At 39.6% G+C, this 18,935-nt stretch overlaps 1 protein-coding gene across 2 annotated transcripts in view; it reads right to left on the bottom strand.

Annotated features, from left to right (window-relative positions):
• DGKB (diacylglycerol kinase beta) overlaps positions 1-18,935 on the bottom strand; it is a 500,582-nt gene that overhangs the window by 7,791 nt on the left and 473,856 nt on the right. The window contains exons 24-26 of one of the 2 annotated variants that reach the window (XM_074945832.1): positions 12,264-12,338; positions 5,683-5,803; positions 1,318-1,378 (exon numbers count right to left, since the gene is read on the bottom strand). In XM_074945832.1, the coding sequence (XP_074801933.1) occupies positions 1,318-1,378; positions 5,683-5,803; positions 12,264-12,338 (257 nt within the window). The remainder of the gene's footprint in view (positions 1-1,317; positions 1,379-5,682; positions 5,804-12,263; positions 12,339-18,935) is intronic. The other variant, XM_074945833.1, reaches the window with a different exon arrangement.

Here is an 18,935-nt window from a genome sequence, read left to right as displayed (position 1 = left end):
ATCCTGGGGCTCAAACAGTTTGTTCACACAGTTACAGTCAGTAACACTTTTCTTCGTGCACGTGCTTGAATAGAGAAAGCTACATAGTACATGAACAAATGCTCCCTGATTTCCACAAAAAAAAAAAAATCTTTCTGAAGCAGAGCCTTGGAAATATGATCTCAAAATCAAACAAAGATATCTAAAACTCCTTCCTCGAATGTTAGCCTTGGATAAATATTTGACCACTTAGAACCAAGACAAGGAGAAAGTCTAAGAAGATTTGTAAATTTTGTTTTTGGTGCCACAAGTATTTTCTGTGCATGGAGACACAGAGAACAGTTCAGGCAAAATTTATGAAAATGCAGGGAGCAACAGCACTCTTTCAGCAGAAGAAAAAGGGAAAATATTTCTTGTAATATAAATGTAAAAAATAAAATCAAATAGAATCATTCTTCTGTGACTAAATGTATAGAGATTCTGCAGATACTCGCCTTTATGAAGCTTAAAGTCTGTGGATTAATCTGCCCACAAAAGGGAAATAAACACGTTCCATAATGGGTTTGCTATAGAGGACAGAGTAGTTTATTTTAGGAATGATACAGTAAATCTGGGAAGGGGCTGCACACAAGAACACATGCATTTTATGACCACTTTTAAAGGGTAGTTTGACTAGGCAACAAAACGGACTACGGTGTGTGGTGTTCTTGGCTGTAACCATGGGTCCGATGCTCCATGGATCAGACATCGGGGTGATTGTAAAAAACGGTATGGCCAACATCCTTCCATGGGTTCTGCAAGTCCAGTGACTGGGAAATCACAGGTCCTGTTGCTCTATAACCACAGATTTATGGCTGCAAGAGGTTATGCACAACCTCTTCACTCCAAAAGATTTTGTGACAAATCTCATGAGATTTCCCACTGTTCTGTGCTCACACATCCATCTATTTATATGGCCCTCCCATCACTACAGTATCTGAGAGTCTCCCAAGTATTCAGAATAAGAAATGTAATAACAATCTCTTTCTTTTTCTTCCATCTCAACCTGTAGAAGAAATAGTATGATTAAATTACAGGTTTTGTTTCTTTATGTTCGCGTGAGAGAGTGGGTGTGCTGTGTATCTGTGTGGGTGTACAGAAATTATGGAGCATAAGCTAAGTCAATGTTGATAGCTACAGTTGTCTCTAATTGAAAAGGAGCAGTTTCTAACATTTAAGGAGATCTGAAATGAAAGTTTGATCATTAAAACTGATTGCCATTTTTTATCATAGAAAAAATATTTCCCCCTCAAATTTCTTTTCCAGTTCTATTGGATATGTTGATAAAAGCATACTTACTGTACAAGGAGTCTGCATCCATGGTTCTCCATCAATCTGCATGGGCAGTGACTTGCTGGTTCTAAAGTAAAATATTTAATTATATGAATAAGAGTGGCTGGACAAAATTCATCAAACTTCTATTTTGAACAGAGATCTATGAGGACAGAACAGATGTGTGCAATCATCAGGACATTTATTGCCTACAAGTGTGCATGCAACTTCCACTGCTATTCCACCATAGATCAGGTACGTAACCCAATGCCCCTACAAAAAAGTAATGCACTTATTTTAAGTATTCTTCTGTAATGTTATGTGCAAACATATATACTGTCATTTAGGAACAGCCCCAAGTGTACTTTTAATATGCAAAACAAAAGTATACCAAACAGGCACAATGTGCTAAAAAGATGCAGCTATTCCTTCATGACAGAGCAGAGTGCAGATAGTGGAGCTTGACGTCTGCATGAACTTAGGGTATGAACCTACTTTATTAAATAAGAACACAGTGACGCTCTTTGGGGCAAAGAGTACCTTTTTGTTACATGTCTGCACAGTGCCGAGCACAATGGGACAGGGGGGCCTCGATGTTACCACAATACAAATAATAAAGAGAAGTCCATGCTACCCATAACAATTTTCAAACTACTGTTTATGAACCAAATAAGAAAACTCTTTCAGCCATATTAGTATTTTTTATTAGCACTGGGAGGATATTCTGTTGTTTGCATCTATTCTGGTACCCTGCTCATACTCATATAGCAGTAAAGTCAGTTCCAAGGAGGACTGTGTTCAGAGGCTTTGCCTTTAAGGATAAAACAATTAGAATGTTGAGTGCCCTAATATGATTTGCAGAATAACAGTTTTATAGACCCAGCACTACTGGAAGTGATGCACATCAGATAATTACATAAGCCTACAGGAATGTAAAGGCAGGAATCAAAATAATAACCTTGGGCACATCCAATTCTGCACCCATTTAAGTCAAGGGCAATGGAAGGCAAGTGCAATACCCTCAGCAGAAGGTAGGCTTTCACCTTCAGAAATACCTACACTTTCAAGGGAGTAACTGCTGTAATTTATGGCCAGGGCGCAACATGTAGAAACAGAAACGGAGACCATGCAAGTGGCCTCACCCAACAGCTGAGGGAGAGTGTCACATTTGGAGTCCCGACTTGTAGGAGAGCATAGGTATTGTTTCTTTGGTGTGCACCCAGGCACATGGCACTCCAAAAAAGGGAGGGGAGATGGCAAGCATTTCTTCTCTGCATCAACTGAGATTGGATGCTTGCTACCCCAAATCGGGAGCCATTATGAATTAAACACCATGGGTAGGATTTTCAAAATCACCTAAGGCACCTTGGAAAATCCCACCTTATTTTCTTAATGTTTCTTAATGGTTTTCTCTCGCACATGAGGTGAGGTGGGATGAGGCAAGCTTCACTGGTGAAAAATTGTACAATTTTGTAAAGTTTTCAAATATTTAAAAAAACTTTTTTGGAAATATAGAGATTTTTCTGGTTCTATTCAGCACTTTGTCATACCAATGAAAACTGTGTTCACTTTTAGCTCAGTAAGTCATAGAATCATAAAAATGTAGGGCTGGAAGGGACCTCGAGAGGTCATCCAGCCCAGCACCTTGTACAAAGGCAGGACCAGGTAAACCTATACCATCCCTGACAAGTGTTTGTCTAACCTGTTCGTAAAAACCCTCAATGATGGGCACTCCATAACCTCCCTCAGAAGCCAATTCTAGAGCTTATAGTTAGAAAGTATTTCCTAATCCCTAATTTAAACCTGCTGCGTGGAAGATTAAGACAATTACTTATTTTCCTATGTTAGGAGACATGGAGAACAATTGATCACCATCTTCTTTGTAACTGCCCTTAACATATTTGAAGAATATTATCAGGTCTCTCCTCAGGCTTCTTTTCCCATCACTAAACATGCCCAGTTCTTTTAACCTTTCCTCCTAGATCAGGTTTTCTTAACCTTCTATCATTTTTGTTGTTCTCTGGACTCTCGCCAATTTGTCCACATCTTTCTTAAAGTCTAGAACTGGATGCAGTGTTCCAGCTGAGGCTCACCAGTGCCAAGTAAAGTGGGACAATTACCCATATCTTAGGGTATGTCTACACAGCAATTAAACACCCCCGGGTGGCCCAGGATTGTAAAATTGCAGTGTAGATGATTTGCCTCAGGCTGGAGCCTGAGCTCTGGGATCCTGTGGAGCGGGGTTGAGGGGAAAGGTCCCAGGCTCCAGCCTGAGCCTGAACATCTACACTGTCATTTTAAAGGCCTGCAGCCCGAGCCTGGCAAGCCCAAGTCAGCTGACCTGGGACACCTGGTGGCCTTTAACTGTCGTGTAGCCATAACCTTACATATAATATACGCCTTTTGCAGCTCCACCTTGCCGCCCCCCAACCCCCAATCATGGGATCCCAGAGCTCAGGCTCCAGCTTCAGGCAGATCATCTACACAGCTGACCTGGCCAAACCTGATCTAGGTGGGAAAAGAAGACTGAGGAGGTGCCTGATAATATTCAATTTGTGACCAACGATAACTCCCAGATTTTTTTAATGAAGTACTACTTCCTAGCCAGTTAGTCCCCATTTTGTAGTTGTGTATCTGATTTTCCTAAGTGTAGTACTTTATACATTAGAGTGACAAGATGGGTGAAGTAATATCTTTTATTGGACCAACTTCTGTTGCACATCTTTATTGAATTTCATCCTGTTCATTTCAGATCAATTCTCCAATCTATCAAGGTTGTTTTGAATTCCAGTCCTGTCCTCCACAGTGCTAGCAACCCCTCCCAGCTTGGAGTCATCTGCAAACATTATAAGTGGACTCTCTACTCCATTATCCAAGTCATTAATGAAAATATTGAACAGTACCAGACCCAGGACACAGCCCTGCAGGATCCCACTAAATACATGCCCCCAGTTTGACAGCAAACCATTAATAACTACTCTTTGAGTTTGTTCTTTCTACCAGTTTTTCATCCATCTTATAGTAATTTCATCTAGACCGCATTTCCCTAGTTTGGTTACAAGAATGCCATGTGGGACTATGTCAAATTCCTTACTAGAATCAAGGTACACCATCTCTACAGCTTCCCCCTATCCAATAGGCCAGAAATGCTGTCAAAGAAGGAAATTAGGTTGGCTTATGGTGGCTATTACTTATGACCCTATTATCCCCTAGGTGCTTACAAATTGATTGTTTAATAATTTGCCACATTTATCTTTCCAGGTATTGAAGTTAGGTTGACTAGTCTATAGTTCCTCGAGTCCTTTTGTACACCCTTTTAAAGATAAGTACTATGTTTGTCCTTCTCCAGTCTTCTGGGACCTCACCCGTCCTCTATATGTTCTCACAGATAATTGCTAATATCTAGTTCCTTATGTACCCTTGGGTGAATTTTGTCAGGCCATGCCAACTTGAATGCACCTTACTTATTTAAATATTCTTTAATCTGTTCTCTCCTTATTTTGGCCTACATTCCTTGCCCCTTCTTGTTAATATTAATTGTGTTGAATATCTGGTCACAATTTACCTTTTTTGTGAAGAGTGAAGCAAGACAGACATTAAACCCCTTAGCCTTCTTGCTGTAATCCATTATTAGCTCACTTTCTCCACTAAGGAGAGGGCCTACACTTTCCTTTGTCTTTCTCTTGCTCCTAATGTATTTATAGAACCTCTTCTTACTGTCTTCTATGTCCCTGGCTAGTTGTAATTCATTTTGTGCCTTAGCCGTTCTGATTTTGTCCCTACATGCTTGTGCTATTCTTTTGTACTCGCTCCTAGGAATTTGACAATGCTGTCCAAATAATACAGCCCAATCAAATTAGCCAGTTCTCCTGTTTCATGGCTAACTCATACCAATGCATTTGTTCATGGTGACTTGTCAGTGCTCAACAGACAGTATAACAATAACGTGTGGGTTTTTTTGCTCCTGAGAATCTTAAAGTGCTTTACAAATACTAACGGCAATTTATAACTCCCGGGTGAAGAATATATTAGGATACCCATCTTATGAAGAGATTGAAATGTGTCAAAGAAATGTAAATGACTTGTCCAAGGTCACTCAGAGTCAGTGAATAATAAAACCCAGGAGTATCAACTCCCAGTTCTCTTCTCTCACCACTAGACAAAACCTCTTCTCACAATGAGGTGAGAGATGACTATAAGGCGAGAAGACGGAAGTTAAGAATTTTCCTATTCGCTTTATCATGTATTTTAATGAAATAAAAACACTTAAATACATGAATTCAGTAAATACCTACAAATTCAGCAAATTTTCATGTGCATTTAATGTCTGATTTTTATTCAATATGTAGCAATACAAAATTTTATAACTAGAAGGTACAATACAGAGCTTACCTGATGACAACAGACGAGCACTGTGCAAGCCGCCTGCCAGCACTTTTCAGTCCTGTGTATATCTGACCCATCTCCATGGCTCCCTCCAGACCAACCACTTCCATCAGCTGATCACTCAGATCTGAAACAATTCAGCACACTTCCCTTTAGGAAGACATCAACACTTCAACTAGAAATTAATTCTGAAATGGTGTAAGAGCTAGGACTGACTAGTAAAAATGACAGCAATAGGAACTACTAGCATAAGAAAAGATAAAAGGTAGTAGGAACATTACTGGCAGAGAAGTAATGGCAACATTATTTTCTAAACTGACTAACAGTTGTCAACTTTCAGGATTACTATACCTGGACTCACTGTCATCTCATTCCAAAACATCATGACAAAAATGTCTCTAAAGTCTAATAATAAGCATACACAGGTCTGGTAGCAACCTCTATATTTAGATTGCTTAACATCATAAAAGACTCTTTCAACCTTTTTTTTTGAGAAGCTCTATACCTCCATTGTTTGTAGCAGGTCTTTGAAATTTAAGAAGGGAAAGCCCTTGGGCTAGAAAAGTGCCTTTTATTTGTCCCATAATCTTCCATTCAAGTGGTCTAGGCAACTTTAATTTGGCCTCCTTGTGCTTATGCACTTTGATACAGACTTTATTTACATGATCATACACTATTTTTTCCACAGGACTTTTGCCTCATTCATTGCACAGGTTGAATGCTCAAGGGGATATAATTAAAGTATGGGCATTAATCTGGCATTTCCTATTTTGATCACTTGTTTACAATGTAAATATTTTTCTTTTCATGTAGTTCAGTGCCAAAATATTGTGTAATAAAACTGTAAAATATCATTTAAAACAGTATTATTCAAAAAGTAAAGTTAAAAGTTAAATAAATACTAGTTGCCTTGATTTCAAGGAACAAGTATAATATAAATTCAGAGTCTTCAGTTTACAAGACAAAAAGAGTCTCTAACCATTAATACATCAGACTAGTTTGAGGGGCAACCAAAGTGAGTTAAATCCTCTCTGGAACCCACTAGGCTTGTTTTGTGTGAACCATTTTACAAGTTCTAGTGAAATGTATGCTGCCAAGAACAGATGGACAAGGAACAGAAACATTTTCTTTCAGCTGTAGATTATGCTTAAATGTCCCTTGCTTTATAAAGTGGCTGTTAATATCCTTGTTTCTCAGAGATATGCTAGCCAATGAACTAGAGAGAGGAATGCTAAAACCTCAGGTGCAAGAATCATGACATTGACAAAAGAAAGGAGAAAATATTGACATGTGTAGCTCAACCTTCACTGTAGGTGGAATTTCATGCTATTTTTAACTATGGGGTTGAGCGAAACTGTCAAAGGGGGTTTTCTGTTGATTTCATTGGGACTTTGGATCAAAGTAGTTAACTGAAATCTATGTATTACAGAAGAAATTGAATAAAGAGTTGGAGTATAGTTGGAGTGTGGTCCTAACTATTCTGTTAACACCCAGAGAATTTGCTTCTGTCCACCACCCTCATTCTTATTTTCCTCCCTTTCTTTATTTCCTTGCTATTTTCTTTTTCTCAAAGCTAAAATGAGAGAGAGAAGTCAGTATCATACAATGGAAACTAAACAAAAATGAATAAAGTTCCCGACTATTATGGGGGGGGGGAACATTAGGAGGGAAAATGGACAAGAATGTAAGTTCTTTGACAGCTCCTAACTCTGTATTTCAGTATTTTCCATTCTTTAAAAAAAGTGTAAACATAACTTTGATAGAGAGTAAGAAATACAATTGATGTGTTAAAAGGACAACATTCTTAAACACCTACAAAATCTCTATCAAGCATTCTTAAAACTACAATACCCACCTGCTGAAGTGAAGAAACAGATTGATGGAGCCAGAAGAGTACCCAGAAGTTACCTACCAGAGGACAGGCCCAACAAAGGAAGTAACACAACACCACTAGCCATCACCTTCAGCCCCCAACTAAAATCTCTCCAGCGCATCTTCAAGGATCTACAACCTATCCTGAAGGATGATCCCTCACTCTCACAGATCTTGGGAGACAGGCCAGTCCTTGCTTACAGACCGCCCCGCAACCTGAAGCAAATACTCACCAGCAACCACACACCACACAACAAAAACACTAACCCAGGAACCTATCCTTGCAACAAAGCCCGTTGCCAACTCTGTCCACATTATCTGTTCAAGGGACACCATCATAGAACCTAATCACATTAGCCACACCATCGGGAGCTCGTTAACCTGCACATCTACCAATGTGATATATGATATCATGTGCCAGCAATGCCCCTCTGCCATGTACATTTAGGGTGACCAGATCGCAAGAGTGAAATATCAGGACACCTTGGGCAAGTGGGGGGGGGCGGGGAGGGAGAGGAAAGGGAGAGCCACAGGTGCACAGCCCCGACTGGAGCCATGAGAGGGGGTGTACACCCCTAGGAAGCTGCAAGAGGGGTGTACGGCCGCTGCTGGAGCCCACACCACAAGCCACGGGGCAAGGACTCAAGGACTCATGGCCCCAGCTCCAGCCCCCAGCAGAAGCCACGGGGCCAGGGGCACAGGGCTCCAGCTCCAGCCCCTGGCTGAAGTCTCAGGACAGGGGAGCAGGATCCTGGTTGCAAAGTCAGACCCAATTGCAGGGCAGGGGAGCGAACCATCCCAGATCTAGCCCTGGCTCCAGCCCCAGCTGCAGTCACAGAGGGGAGGCCCACAGTCCTGCCTTTAGCCCCAACTTCAGCGTTACACCTGAAAACAACCTGAAAAAACAAAATTGCCAGTAGATAACAGATCACAATCGGGTTTAATGGGACATTCCCAATCGACTAATTTTCTATTTGACTACCAAATTTAAAATGTTACCTGAATTTCGGGACAAATGGCATCCCGATTGTACATCGTGCAGATGTCCGCCGCCAGGTGCAATCCCTGCTTGCCAATGTGGGTAAGTGAACTGGGCAGCAGCTTAGCAGTGCGCAGCCCCGGCCTGCCCTGGGGGAAATCAGCACGTGCAGAGGCAGATGCCTCCTTTCCTTGGCTCTGCCATGAGCTAAGTGGACCAGTCTGCACACACTTTGCTGCGGGGAGCCCGGGCCACACTGCTGGCTCAGCCCAGCGACACTCATCTCGGGGACCTGCCGGCTGCTTCCCAGGAGCCGCCCCAAGTAAGCACTGCTGGGACCCACCCCTGCACCCCCTCCCCCCGCCTTCAGTTGAGGAGGTGAGCAGCGGGAAGGGCGGGGCCGGCCAGGGGCAATGGGGTACACTGGTCTGCCTGGCCCTGTGCTACCAGCATGCCCTGTCCTGTTGGGGGTGGGCCCATGCTGTGCCACACAGCTCCCCTGCCCAGCACCCCCTGGATCCACTATGCCCTGCATCCCCTGAACCCACTATGCCCAGAGCCCCCCCCCCCAACCCACATTTCCACCACAAATGCACAGTTCAGTGCACACCACCACCCCTCCCCATCGCCCCCCGCCCACAGCCCCACCACAGCTGCCCAGCACCCCATACAGAACCCCCCACTCACTAGTCTTAAAATTGGGACTGTCCGATAATATCGGCACATCTGGTCACCATATGTAAATTGGCCAAACCGGACAGTCTCCGTGCAAAAGAATAAATGGACACAAATCAGATGTCAAGAATTATAACATTCAAAAACCAATCGGAGAACACTTCAATCTCCCTGGACACTCAATTACAGACCTAAAAGTCGCAATTCTTCAACAAAAAAAACTTCAAAAACAGACTCCAACAAGAAATTGCAGAACTGGAATTAATTTGCAAACTGGACACCGTTAAATTAGGCTTGAATAAAGACTGGGAGTGGATGAGTCATTACACAAACTAAAAACTATTTCCCCAAGCTAATTTTTCCCCTACTGTTACTCACACTTTTTTGTCAACAGTTTGAAATGGGCCAGCCTGATTATCACTACAAAAGTTTTTTTCTCCTGCTGTTAATAGCCCACCTTAATCGATTAGTCTCGTTAGAGTTGGTATGACAACCCCCATTTTTTCATGTTCTCTGTATATATATCTATCTTCCTACTGTATTTTCCACTGCATGCATCTGATGAAGTGGGTTTTAGCCCAGGAAAGCTTATGCCCAAATAAATTTGTTAGGCTCTAAGGTGCCACAAGTACTTCTCGTTCATTTTCCCTGAAGTTACTCATACATATTTTCAACTTGAACTCTAAGCTTAAATATATTATATTTTTCTCAATTTCCATACAGTTTTAAAAAAGAAAAGTCTTACTCATTTGCCAAACTTCTTCGATTGTAAAAGGATACAGAATTTTATAGACTATTAAATTGTTAAAACATTTCTGGCCAAAGCAAACATCAAATTCTCATCCACGCAGAAAAAAAAATTAAATGGAAGAATAATTAAGAACAGATTTGTATTACTGACAGCTCATGAAACATATGCAAGGATTCAGTATAGTGATTTTCAGTGACTTAAATTTGATGTGTCACTTTTCAGTTGCTGTAAACTTAGTGCCAGCTGACAGCAGGTAACTAAAGGCCAATTCCTGCCCTTTGAGCCACACTGCATATCTCCAAACACTGTGGTATGTTAAACATTTGAAGAGATGAGAACAATTCAAATGCGTATACAGTAAGTTAGAATCCCACAATACACTTCTACCCTACAAAAAGTGGGGCCTCTTCAGAACCCTCACATTTGTTATGGCACTTTGACAAGTCGTGTGAGCTTAGGGCAAACATGAGAAGTTTTAACTTAAATAAGCTTAAGTCAGTGATAGTCTACCTTCAGAAAAATCGGAGCTAAAGCCAGCTTAGTGAACATAACATAGTTGGTTTTGGAATGCTTAATTTATGCTCTTGACCCTGCCTCATATATTTGACCAGTATGGTTACATGCATTTCAATATATTTCACGTAAACTGACTTTGATGATGGCTTAGCTTGAAAAAGAACCGAAAAGGGAGTGAAGGTTTTGGCCCCAGGTCTGAAGGATATTACATGGATATGTGATACTCCCCTTGAGGACAAAAGGTCCAAATGTCAATGAATGGATTACACTAATTGATAAACTTTTGGTTTGATATATAAAAATATTGATATTGTCATTAGAACACCATCCATGAAAAGAACCCCTATGGAAATTGCTTAAGTGAGGTGGTCGAACCATTTCATGGCATTTATGGGGCCTCAAAGGGAAGTGAAAAGCATGTCACATATTGACTTGCCGACAATGCATGACCACTAAAGTTGTGTTTTGTCAAAGCAAAGGTCAAAGCAAAGGTGGTAGCCACAACAACAAGGCCAACACTGGGCATACATTCCCTTTAAAGAGACACATTCTGAGGTCTTAAAATGCTGCATGCTTCTACTTCTGCAAAGATTCTGAATGTTACTCCAAAGAAATAAATGTTTGCTCTTTAACAATCAAACAAAAAACCCCTCCATCATTTTGAGACTAGATTATAATGTGGCTCTTTGCTACATGATGTGTCTGAACTGTAATGTTAATCTAATTTAGAGTGTAATCTTTTTGGGACAGTGGCCACATTAACCTTTAAGTTATGTACTGCTGCATGCACGCTGATAGCACTCAAATAAATAATACAACAAATATTTTCAGGTATATTGTATTGCTGCTGCATTATATGTATTTTGTAACTGCAAAAATGACAATCAGAAATGCCAAATATATTAACACAACATTTTTTGCACTCTAGATGCATCCTTCATTCACTAGAGCAGGTTTTAATCAATGCTAAGAGGTTGAAGATCAGATTTTCAAAAGAGCTCAGCACCCAAAAGCTCCCATTGAGATTGAGAACTGCCAGGCACTGAGGACTTTTGCAGTTCTGGCCGCTTCATTTAGGTGCTTAAATGGGAGCTGAACTCTTATAGCAAATGTGGCCTAGAGAGAACTTCAGCATCAGTGTGTGAGAAGAGTGTTTTTAAACTGTTGCCTTTGGGTTCTTGAGTCAGTTTGTTCTATTTTAAGCTTTGTGGAAGAACTGAAGGTTCCCACTTGTTTTCTATATCAATGAGCCAGTAGTCTGTGTGGGAATGTTTTCATAGCACCATGCCTCTCCTGCCCTCTTCCATAAACCAAACTACTTCACGTGTCTCCTCATATTAGTACCACCAGGAAACAAAGCCAGCTCTCACGATGGAGTGCTGATGTCAGCAGATTCTGAATAGTATGCACAGGGACTTCTGACCCCTGGCACTCATTCCTGATTGGGGGGGATAAAGTCACTAGGGAGATTGCCAGCCCACTTCTTATGATCAGGTGGGGGAAGGGGGAGAGGGGAAAGAAGCCCAAATAAAAATCTGCTCTAATGATAGACAAAATGACATATGTGAATATGAGCCCTTTATGGTACTTCTCAGCCCCAGAAGATACTTTCCTGAAGACCTTATCACTATTTAACAAGAAGTTTATATTGTCCCTTAACTCAATATTTCAATATTCAAAGTGAATGTACAATAGAATAATACATTTGGAATTCATCTATGCATTTAAAGCAAGGAAAGCAAACTGGGATAGGGGGTGGGGAGGTATACAGTGTGATTAGAAAAAGTGATTTACATAGAGAACTTTCCCTCTGTAATGGAACTGTTTTTGATATCCAATTTATCTTCATAATATATAAATATTGCAGTCCTGGAAAGAGATTGAAAGACACTATTATATTTGGGGTTACTGCACTTACTCAGGCAGATTTGCATAAAAACATTGTTGGTCAGTGGTAAATCGGTCTCTGGCGGCAGTTTGTCTTTGGAAAGAAGGGACTACAGGGCTGACTAAATTTAATTAAATCCTAGTAATCATCATGCTGGATATTTTTTGGCTCCAAAGTTAAAATATAGAATAAGAAGTTGAAAACTGGTGACTTGCCAGAGATCCTTGAAAACCTGCTGAGTTCAATGCTCCACATGACATGAGTCTCTAGTATCTGCTCAGAACAGTGCATGTATTAAAAGTACAATTTTCCATCGTGCAGGAATGTGGGGACACTTTCATATACAGAGAGAGGAAAATGCTAAAGATATGTTGTATAAAGTGCTAAAGATATGTTTGATGTCACAGTGTATGTATGATTTAAGATGATCAGTTACTGGATTACTTGGTGTATGTTAAAATAAATCACCAAAATCATTGTAAGCTGTGCTTTCTGATTTTAAAAAAGAAGCCAACAGCAGCTAGTAGACAGACATACCACCGCATTTATAATTATTTAGATGAGAGCCCAGTTATTCTAGTGCTTCTACAGAGAGACAGCCCATGCCTCCAGGAGTTCATAATCTAAACAGACAAGATAGACAAAGAGTTGGGAAAAGGAAATATTATTACTCCGATTTTATAAAAGGACAACTGACACACAAACGGATCAAGGGCCTGATCCTGCAAAAGATGTATATATATACTTAAATTTACATACCATGAGTTGTCCCACCACAGTCCACAAGGTTATTTACCCTGCACAAAGTTAAGCACATACAGGATCAGGGCCTAAATGACTTGACCAAGGTCACAGCCAGGAATTGAATCCAGTTCTCCAGAATTCTAATCCAGTGCCTTAACAAGACAATATTGATAATATTCCTCTCAATATGGACGTCATGGGACTACTCATGACAGTAAAGTTACACAACATGCATATCTGCAGAATTTGACACAGTTCTGGCTATCCTGTGAATTACTATGAATGTCTTTAATACACACAAAGACTCAGGTGCACATTCTACGGTATCCAGTTCCGGGGATGTCCTTTTTATTTCATGAAGATATGGGTCGTAAACCCATTTTTTTGCCCAAGATTTTGTGTAACAGTATATAATCATATATAGAGAGAGAAAGTCTTTTTGAGAGCCTCATGCTAGTCTAGAAATGTTTATACACGCACACGCACACACGCACACAAAGACCCCTAGAGAAACCAAGAGAAGAGGCAAAGAAAGAATATATTTTTGGCTTACCATGTTGAACTGGTGTTGACCTAAAAATAGTTTTATTGGAATAGGATTTTAAAATTAATGTAATTTGTATATACAGTACTTTAAAGGAATGTAATGAGTGAAATCCTGGTGCCACTGAAGTTAATGGCAAAACTTCCATTTACTTCAGTGAGCCCAGAATTCCACTCAATATTTTTTGTCTTGCATCAGTTTAACACAGAGTTTCATTCCTCAGATGAAATCACGTAACAGATCAGCCTACAATTGTATATTGGACTTTCTGTACATAAGCACTTCCTGACTTTTATCAATCAGGCAGTGTGACAGATTTCCTAAGAACTAGGTGGTGAAAGAAGGAAGAATACAGCCTTATAATCAAATATTTTGTGAATCATTTTAATGTGCACAAAAAGGTCTATAGAACCTTTTTTTCTTAAGTGAACTTTTTTTTTCTTAGATAAGTTCTTGATTAATATTAAAGGAGAAAAAATGCAGGATTCAAATTAAATCGCTCTCATCCTCAGTCACTGCAAATAGGACATTCAGAACAAATACCAGCATTCACATTTCTAATATTTTGAAACAAGAGATGCCATCTTCTGCTTCAGGAGATCATTATGGAAAAGACTTTCATGGTAAAGCTTGGCAGACAAAGTGTATTCTTTTTAGAGATTTATTGTTTAAATAGTTTGAGGTACAACGGCATTGAACATACCAGTGCAGCAAAAAACAAAAACAAACAAACCCCCCAGCTCACCCTATTATTTTAATCTGTATACTTTAAAAAGTTATTTGTTTAAAAGAATTTCTCTGTGTTACTCTTGTATCCCCTTCATCCAACAGAACAAAAGCCATTCTATGAAAGGAGTCTAAACTTGGACAAACTGTAAAAAAAGCAAAGTTCCTCTCTGTTTTTATCAAATTTGATTGCTGCAGCTGTTCCCAGTTTCTGTATTTTAAAAATAGCCTTATTCAGTGCCTTGTTGGCTAAAGGCCAGAGTACCATTAGAACATGCTGTACGGAAAACCTCTATTCAGTTACAGATACAGAAATATATTTAAGATCAGTGGGGGTCATCTGCAGCAAGCACTTGTAGGGGGAACATGGAATTTTAATGTGCTTGGACGGCTCACCACTTTTAACAGATATTTAAGAACTTCAGACCGGATATCCTTCCATTTGTATTGGGGCTATCAACTTACTGGGCATCAGGTACAATACGAACAAGTCAAGATCATTTCAACTAACAAAAATAGATCTAATTCTCAGATTACTTTCTATGTAATTCTGGCATTCACTTCAAATGGCTCCAAGTAATATTGGATATTTGATTAGCCTATAAAAATGCCACTGCCCAGAAAGGACAGATACAGTAATATTGATGGAACAGTAGAAGTTTGATCAATGTAAACCAGCTTTGATTTGTACATTTCTAAGACTACTACATACTAAGAAGGGGAAAAATGTTTCCCTTCCAAAAAATGTACGAGTGTAGTTACTGCTGCATCTTCTTCTCAGAGGAGGGATTTTATAGTTTTGCACATGGCGAGAAATTCTGGCCCTACTGAAATCAATGGCAAAACTCCCATTGATTTCATTGGAACAGATGCACAGCACAGAACCCCACAGAACCAGGATCCCCATCTCTCTGGTGCATAGCTCTTTGGTGAGACACATTCCTATTTGTGCCCCCTGCTCCACATGCACTCTGTGATGTTTGGAACTCTGAACCTCAACAATTTCTGAGGCACTTCCTGGTAGAAAATCCACTTGCATCGCAGGTGAGAAAGCCACATATAACATGTGCTTAGCATTTCAAAAAGTTTTGGAAGCAAGCCGCGAATGACATATTCCCAAATCCAGAACTGTTAGCCATTTCCAGCAGTGTGAAAATTCCATGTTAAGATATTTAAGGGGAAAAAAAAAATCTGTCCATGCCTTCTTGTGCCCAAGAAGAGCCACCAGGCAAGTTAAGTCTGATCTATTACCTAACACTCAACAGAGCACGCTGGTCACCCTTCTGCTTAGCTCCTGTACAAGGGATAGATCTTGCAAGGTGATGAGCACCTTCACTTCCCACTTGCTTCAATGGTAGGTGAGGGAGCTCAGTACCTCTCAGAATCAAGCCCTGAGTAGACTAGCAAGAAAGACAGATTTCCCACACATTCTTCCCACTTAGCATGTCTAGGAAGTGGCAGCAGAATTTAACCGCTAATTTGTTCCAGACCGATTATTTACTGTTGAGCCTTGGGTTTCTTTTGTTGTCTAGGCCTATTACAACATAGCTGCTGTTCCCATTAATTTCTAAACTGAATACCTTGCAAGAGATCACTAACGTATTACTATCAGAGACATCTGCAACAAATCTGAGGCCCAGAGACGGATATAAATATAATTTGAGAAAACTAGAGTACTTTGAAGTATGATTATATTAATTTTCCAGAATTCGGATATGTGTAGGAACCTCCTTTCTTTGTCACTGAATTTAGAAACAAAGGGATAGTGCCTTTGGTATGAATACTAAACATCTGTCCAAACGTGTTTTATTTGGCAAGGAGCTAAAGAAACATCTTTAAAAGGTTCACAGAGAAAGGAAAAATGAACTTCTTTATAACCTATCCAATATTTACAGTTTTAATTATTGACATAAAGCTACCTTATTATAGAGAGGTATTTACATAGGCCAAAGAAAAATACCAACAACAAAAATATCTATCTCTCTGTATAAGCACAATCAAGTTAAGGTTCCAGATTTCTCCTTCCCTAGGACCAAAAGAAACACCACCAGCTGGAGTTGGCTTAGCAGATAGGCCATTTAAAGTTCTTTCCAATGCCCAGGTTCTGAATACTATTAACAAATCCAAATACAAAAAACAACTATTTCATTCCAAACACCCAAGGAAACTTTACAAACAAAACTTGATTTGTTTGATTGATGGTCTTCCACAAATGTGAAGTTTGGTTTTGTTTAGCAAAGATGAGATTTTAGTACATATTATTTGTTTATAGTGCTGCTAGCAATGGGAGAAACACAGATGAAGGCACAGCCCTTGCCCCAAAGAATGCACATTCTAAGGCCCTGAACCTACATGGGTATCCATTGGCATTGACTGCTATGCCCAGGTGGGTTCCCACCAACTTTGTCTTCAGTGAGATTTGGCATGGGCACAAGGGTCCATGCCAGTGGATGCTGATGCAAGACGGGGCCCTCAAAAGACTGAGGGCCTGATTCTTATTTACATTAAGACTTCAGTACACAATACACCACTTAGATGGTGTGAACGGGCCTTAAAGTAAATATATATATTTTTCTGTATAATATAATTTACACCAAATTTCAGGTCCCTTTGCATTTCCAGAGAAACATACAAACAGAGACATGGAGAGTAGGGGAAAGGGAACAACAAACCCATAGGTGGTCAGGTCTTTTTTAATGTTACAAATATATATGCATTTTATTTATATGCGTTATATGTACAAAGAAAGGTCATGAAAATAAAGGATATTTCAAATGAATAAAATACAAATCCCACCTCAACTCTGATATCTGCTAGTAGCTATAATGGTCAGGTTGTAGGGTAATTTGAGATTGTCTGCACATTTTGGACCTAATTTTCATTTACACTAAGTCTGCTTTATACTGCCTTGGCAATATACAGGTGCCCTAAAGCCAGTACAACTGTAATTTATGCCAATTTAAAGGACCCTTTAAACTGTCAGATCAGACATCTTATATCTCAACTGAAATTAATCTATGATCATGCCATTACAGTTACTTGTAGGCATTGTGATATAGGTGGGTCTTCAGAAGGAATTTGTATTTTACAAGACAACAGTCAGTTCTTTTTTATTAGCTTGTTTTTGTTTGCATTCCTTTTCTATTTTTCTCTCCGTATCAAGGCCTACACTGTAGGCCTAAGTCTATATATAGGATATATATTGCCTTTTATTGCAAATGTATTTGTTAGTGCTTCTGGGGATACGTGAGGACCTGAGGCTTTGGGTAGAGCACAATGGGACATTCTGTTGGGCATATCAGCTGCTAAAGTAGTGTATACTGTGATAATTTGTAAAATATACCATTTACTTTACATGGTAAGCCATGCACAGTAAAGTTAGATTAATATTTTTACCTTTTGTTCCTATATCCTGTTTGCCTGCACTAGGCTCAGAAACGTAAAAGGGTTGCAATACATTAAAAAGAATTAAAGAAAGTGGAAGATGCAGGTGCACTAATAAATGGGTGGTCTTTGGATTACAGTATTTATGTGTACTATGCCAAGCTAAACAGAAACCTAAATGCTATACATACAAAGTGGTACAACAAGCACATCTGTGTTGGGGGACTGAACTGGCATGGCTAATACCTCCAGTGCCAGGTGCAAAGGAAATTTCAGCACAGCTTGAGTAATCTTGACTGCCAGCATCTGCATGCATCAGATTACCTCCTGTGTTCCTAGCTCACCAATACCCACTAGAGTATTTATATTCTACATCTGGCTCTGTAATGGCTATAGGCAGGTTGCAGTCCTTCCATTACTGACTCTTAGAATGATGATGAAGAACAAACTCTTTTTTCACAGGACTATTAGCATTACTAACATTTGTATAATGTTTATTGCACTGTTGGGAAGATGAAACTTTTTGCATAGAAAATAAAAAAATAATGAAATGAATGACTCTCCCTATAGAAAGAGTCATTCATCTTTTTATTTATTTATTTATTTTAATTTTTTATGCAACAAATTGTCATCAAATCAATTTTTTTCATTGGCATTTACATTTTCCTGTGAAACCATATTTCAATTTTTGCAGAGGAAAATTGTGATGAAGTTATGAAAGTTTGCTTTTACCACATTTCAAAATGAGCTAAACCTATCATTTAATTTTTACCTAAAATATCACTTCTAATCAGTCTAAAACTTCCAATGGGAAAAATCTCAATGATTGCCACAGGATGTTGTGAAGGCCAAGACCATAACAGGGCTCAAAAAAGAACTAGATAAGTTCATGGAGGAAAGGTCATCAATGGCTATTAGCCAGAATGGCAGGGATGGTGTCTCTAGCCTCTGTTTGCCAGAAGCTGGGAATGAGCGACAGGGAATAGATCACTCGATGATTCCCTGTTCTGTTCATTCCCTCTGGGGCACCTGGCACTGGCCACTGTCAGAAGACAGAATTACTGGGCTAGATGGGCATTTTTATGTTCTTATTTTTTTGTCTGAAATTTCTCACAAGAAAAATGTTGGTTTTCAAACAAGTCTAATTTTTCTTTTTTTACAGAAAGAGCAGCTACAACCT

The sequence above is a fragment of the Natator depressus genome, chromosome 2 (assembly GCF_965152275.1).
Source record: "Natator depressus isolate rNatDep1 chromosome 2, rNatDep2.hap1, whole genome shotgun sequence".
NCBI lineage: Eukaryota > Metazoa > Chordata > Testudines > Cheloniidae > Natator > Natator depressus.
Note: the sequence above shows the minus strand (reverse complement) of the source record. Positions and strands in the feature narration are given on the sequence as shown.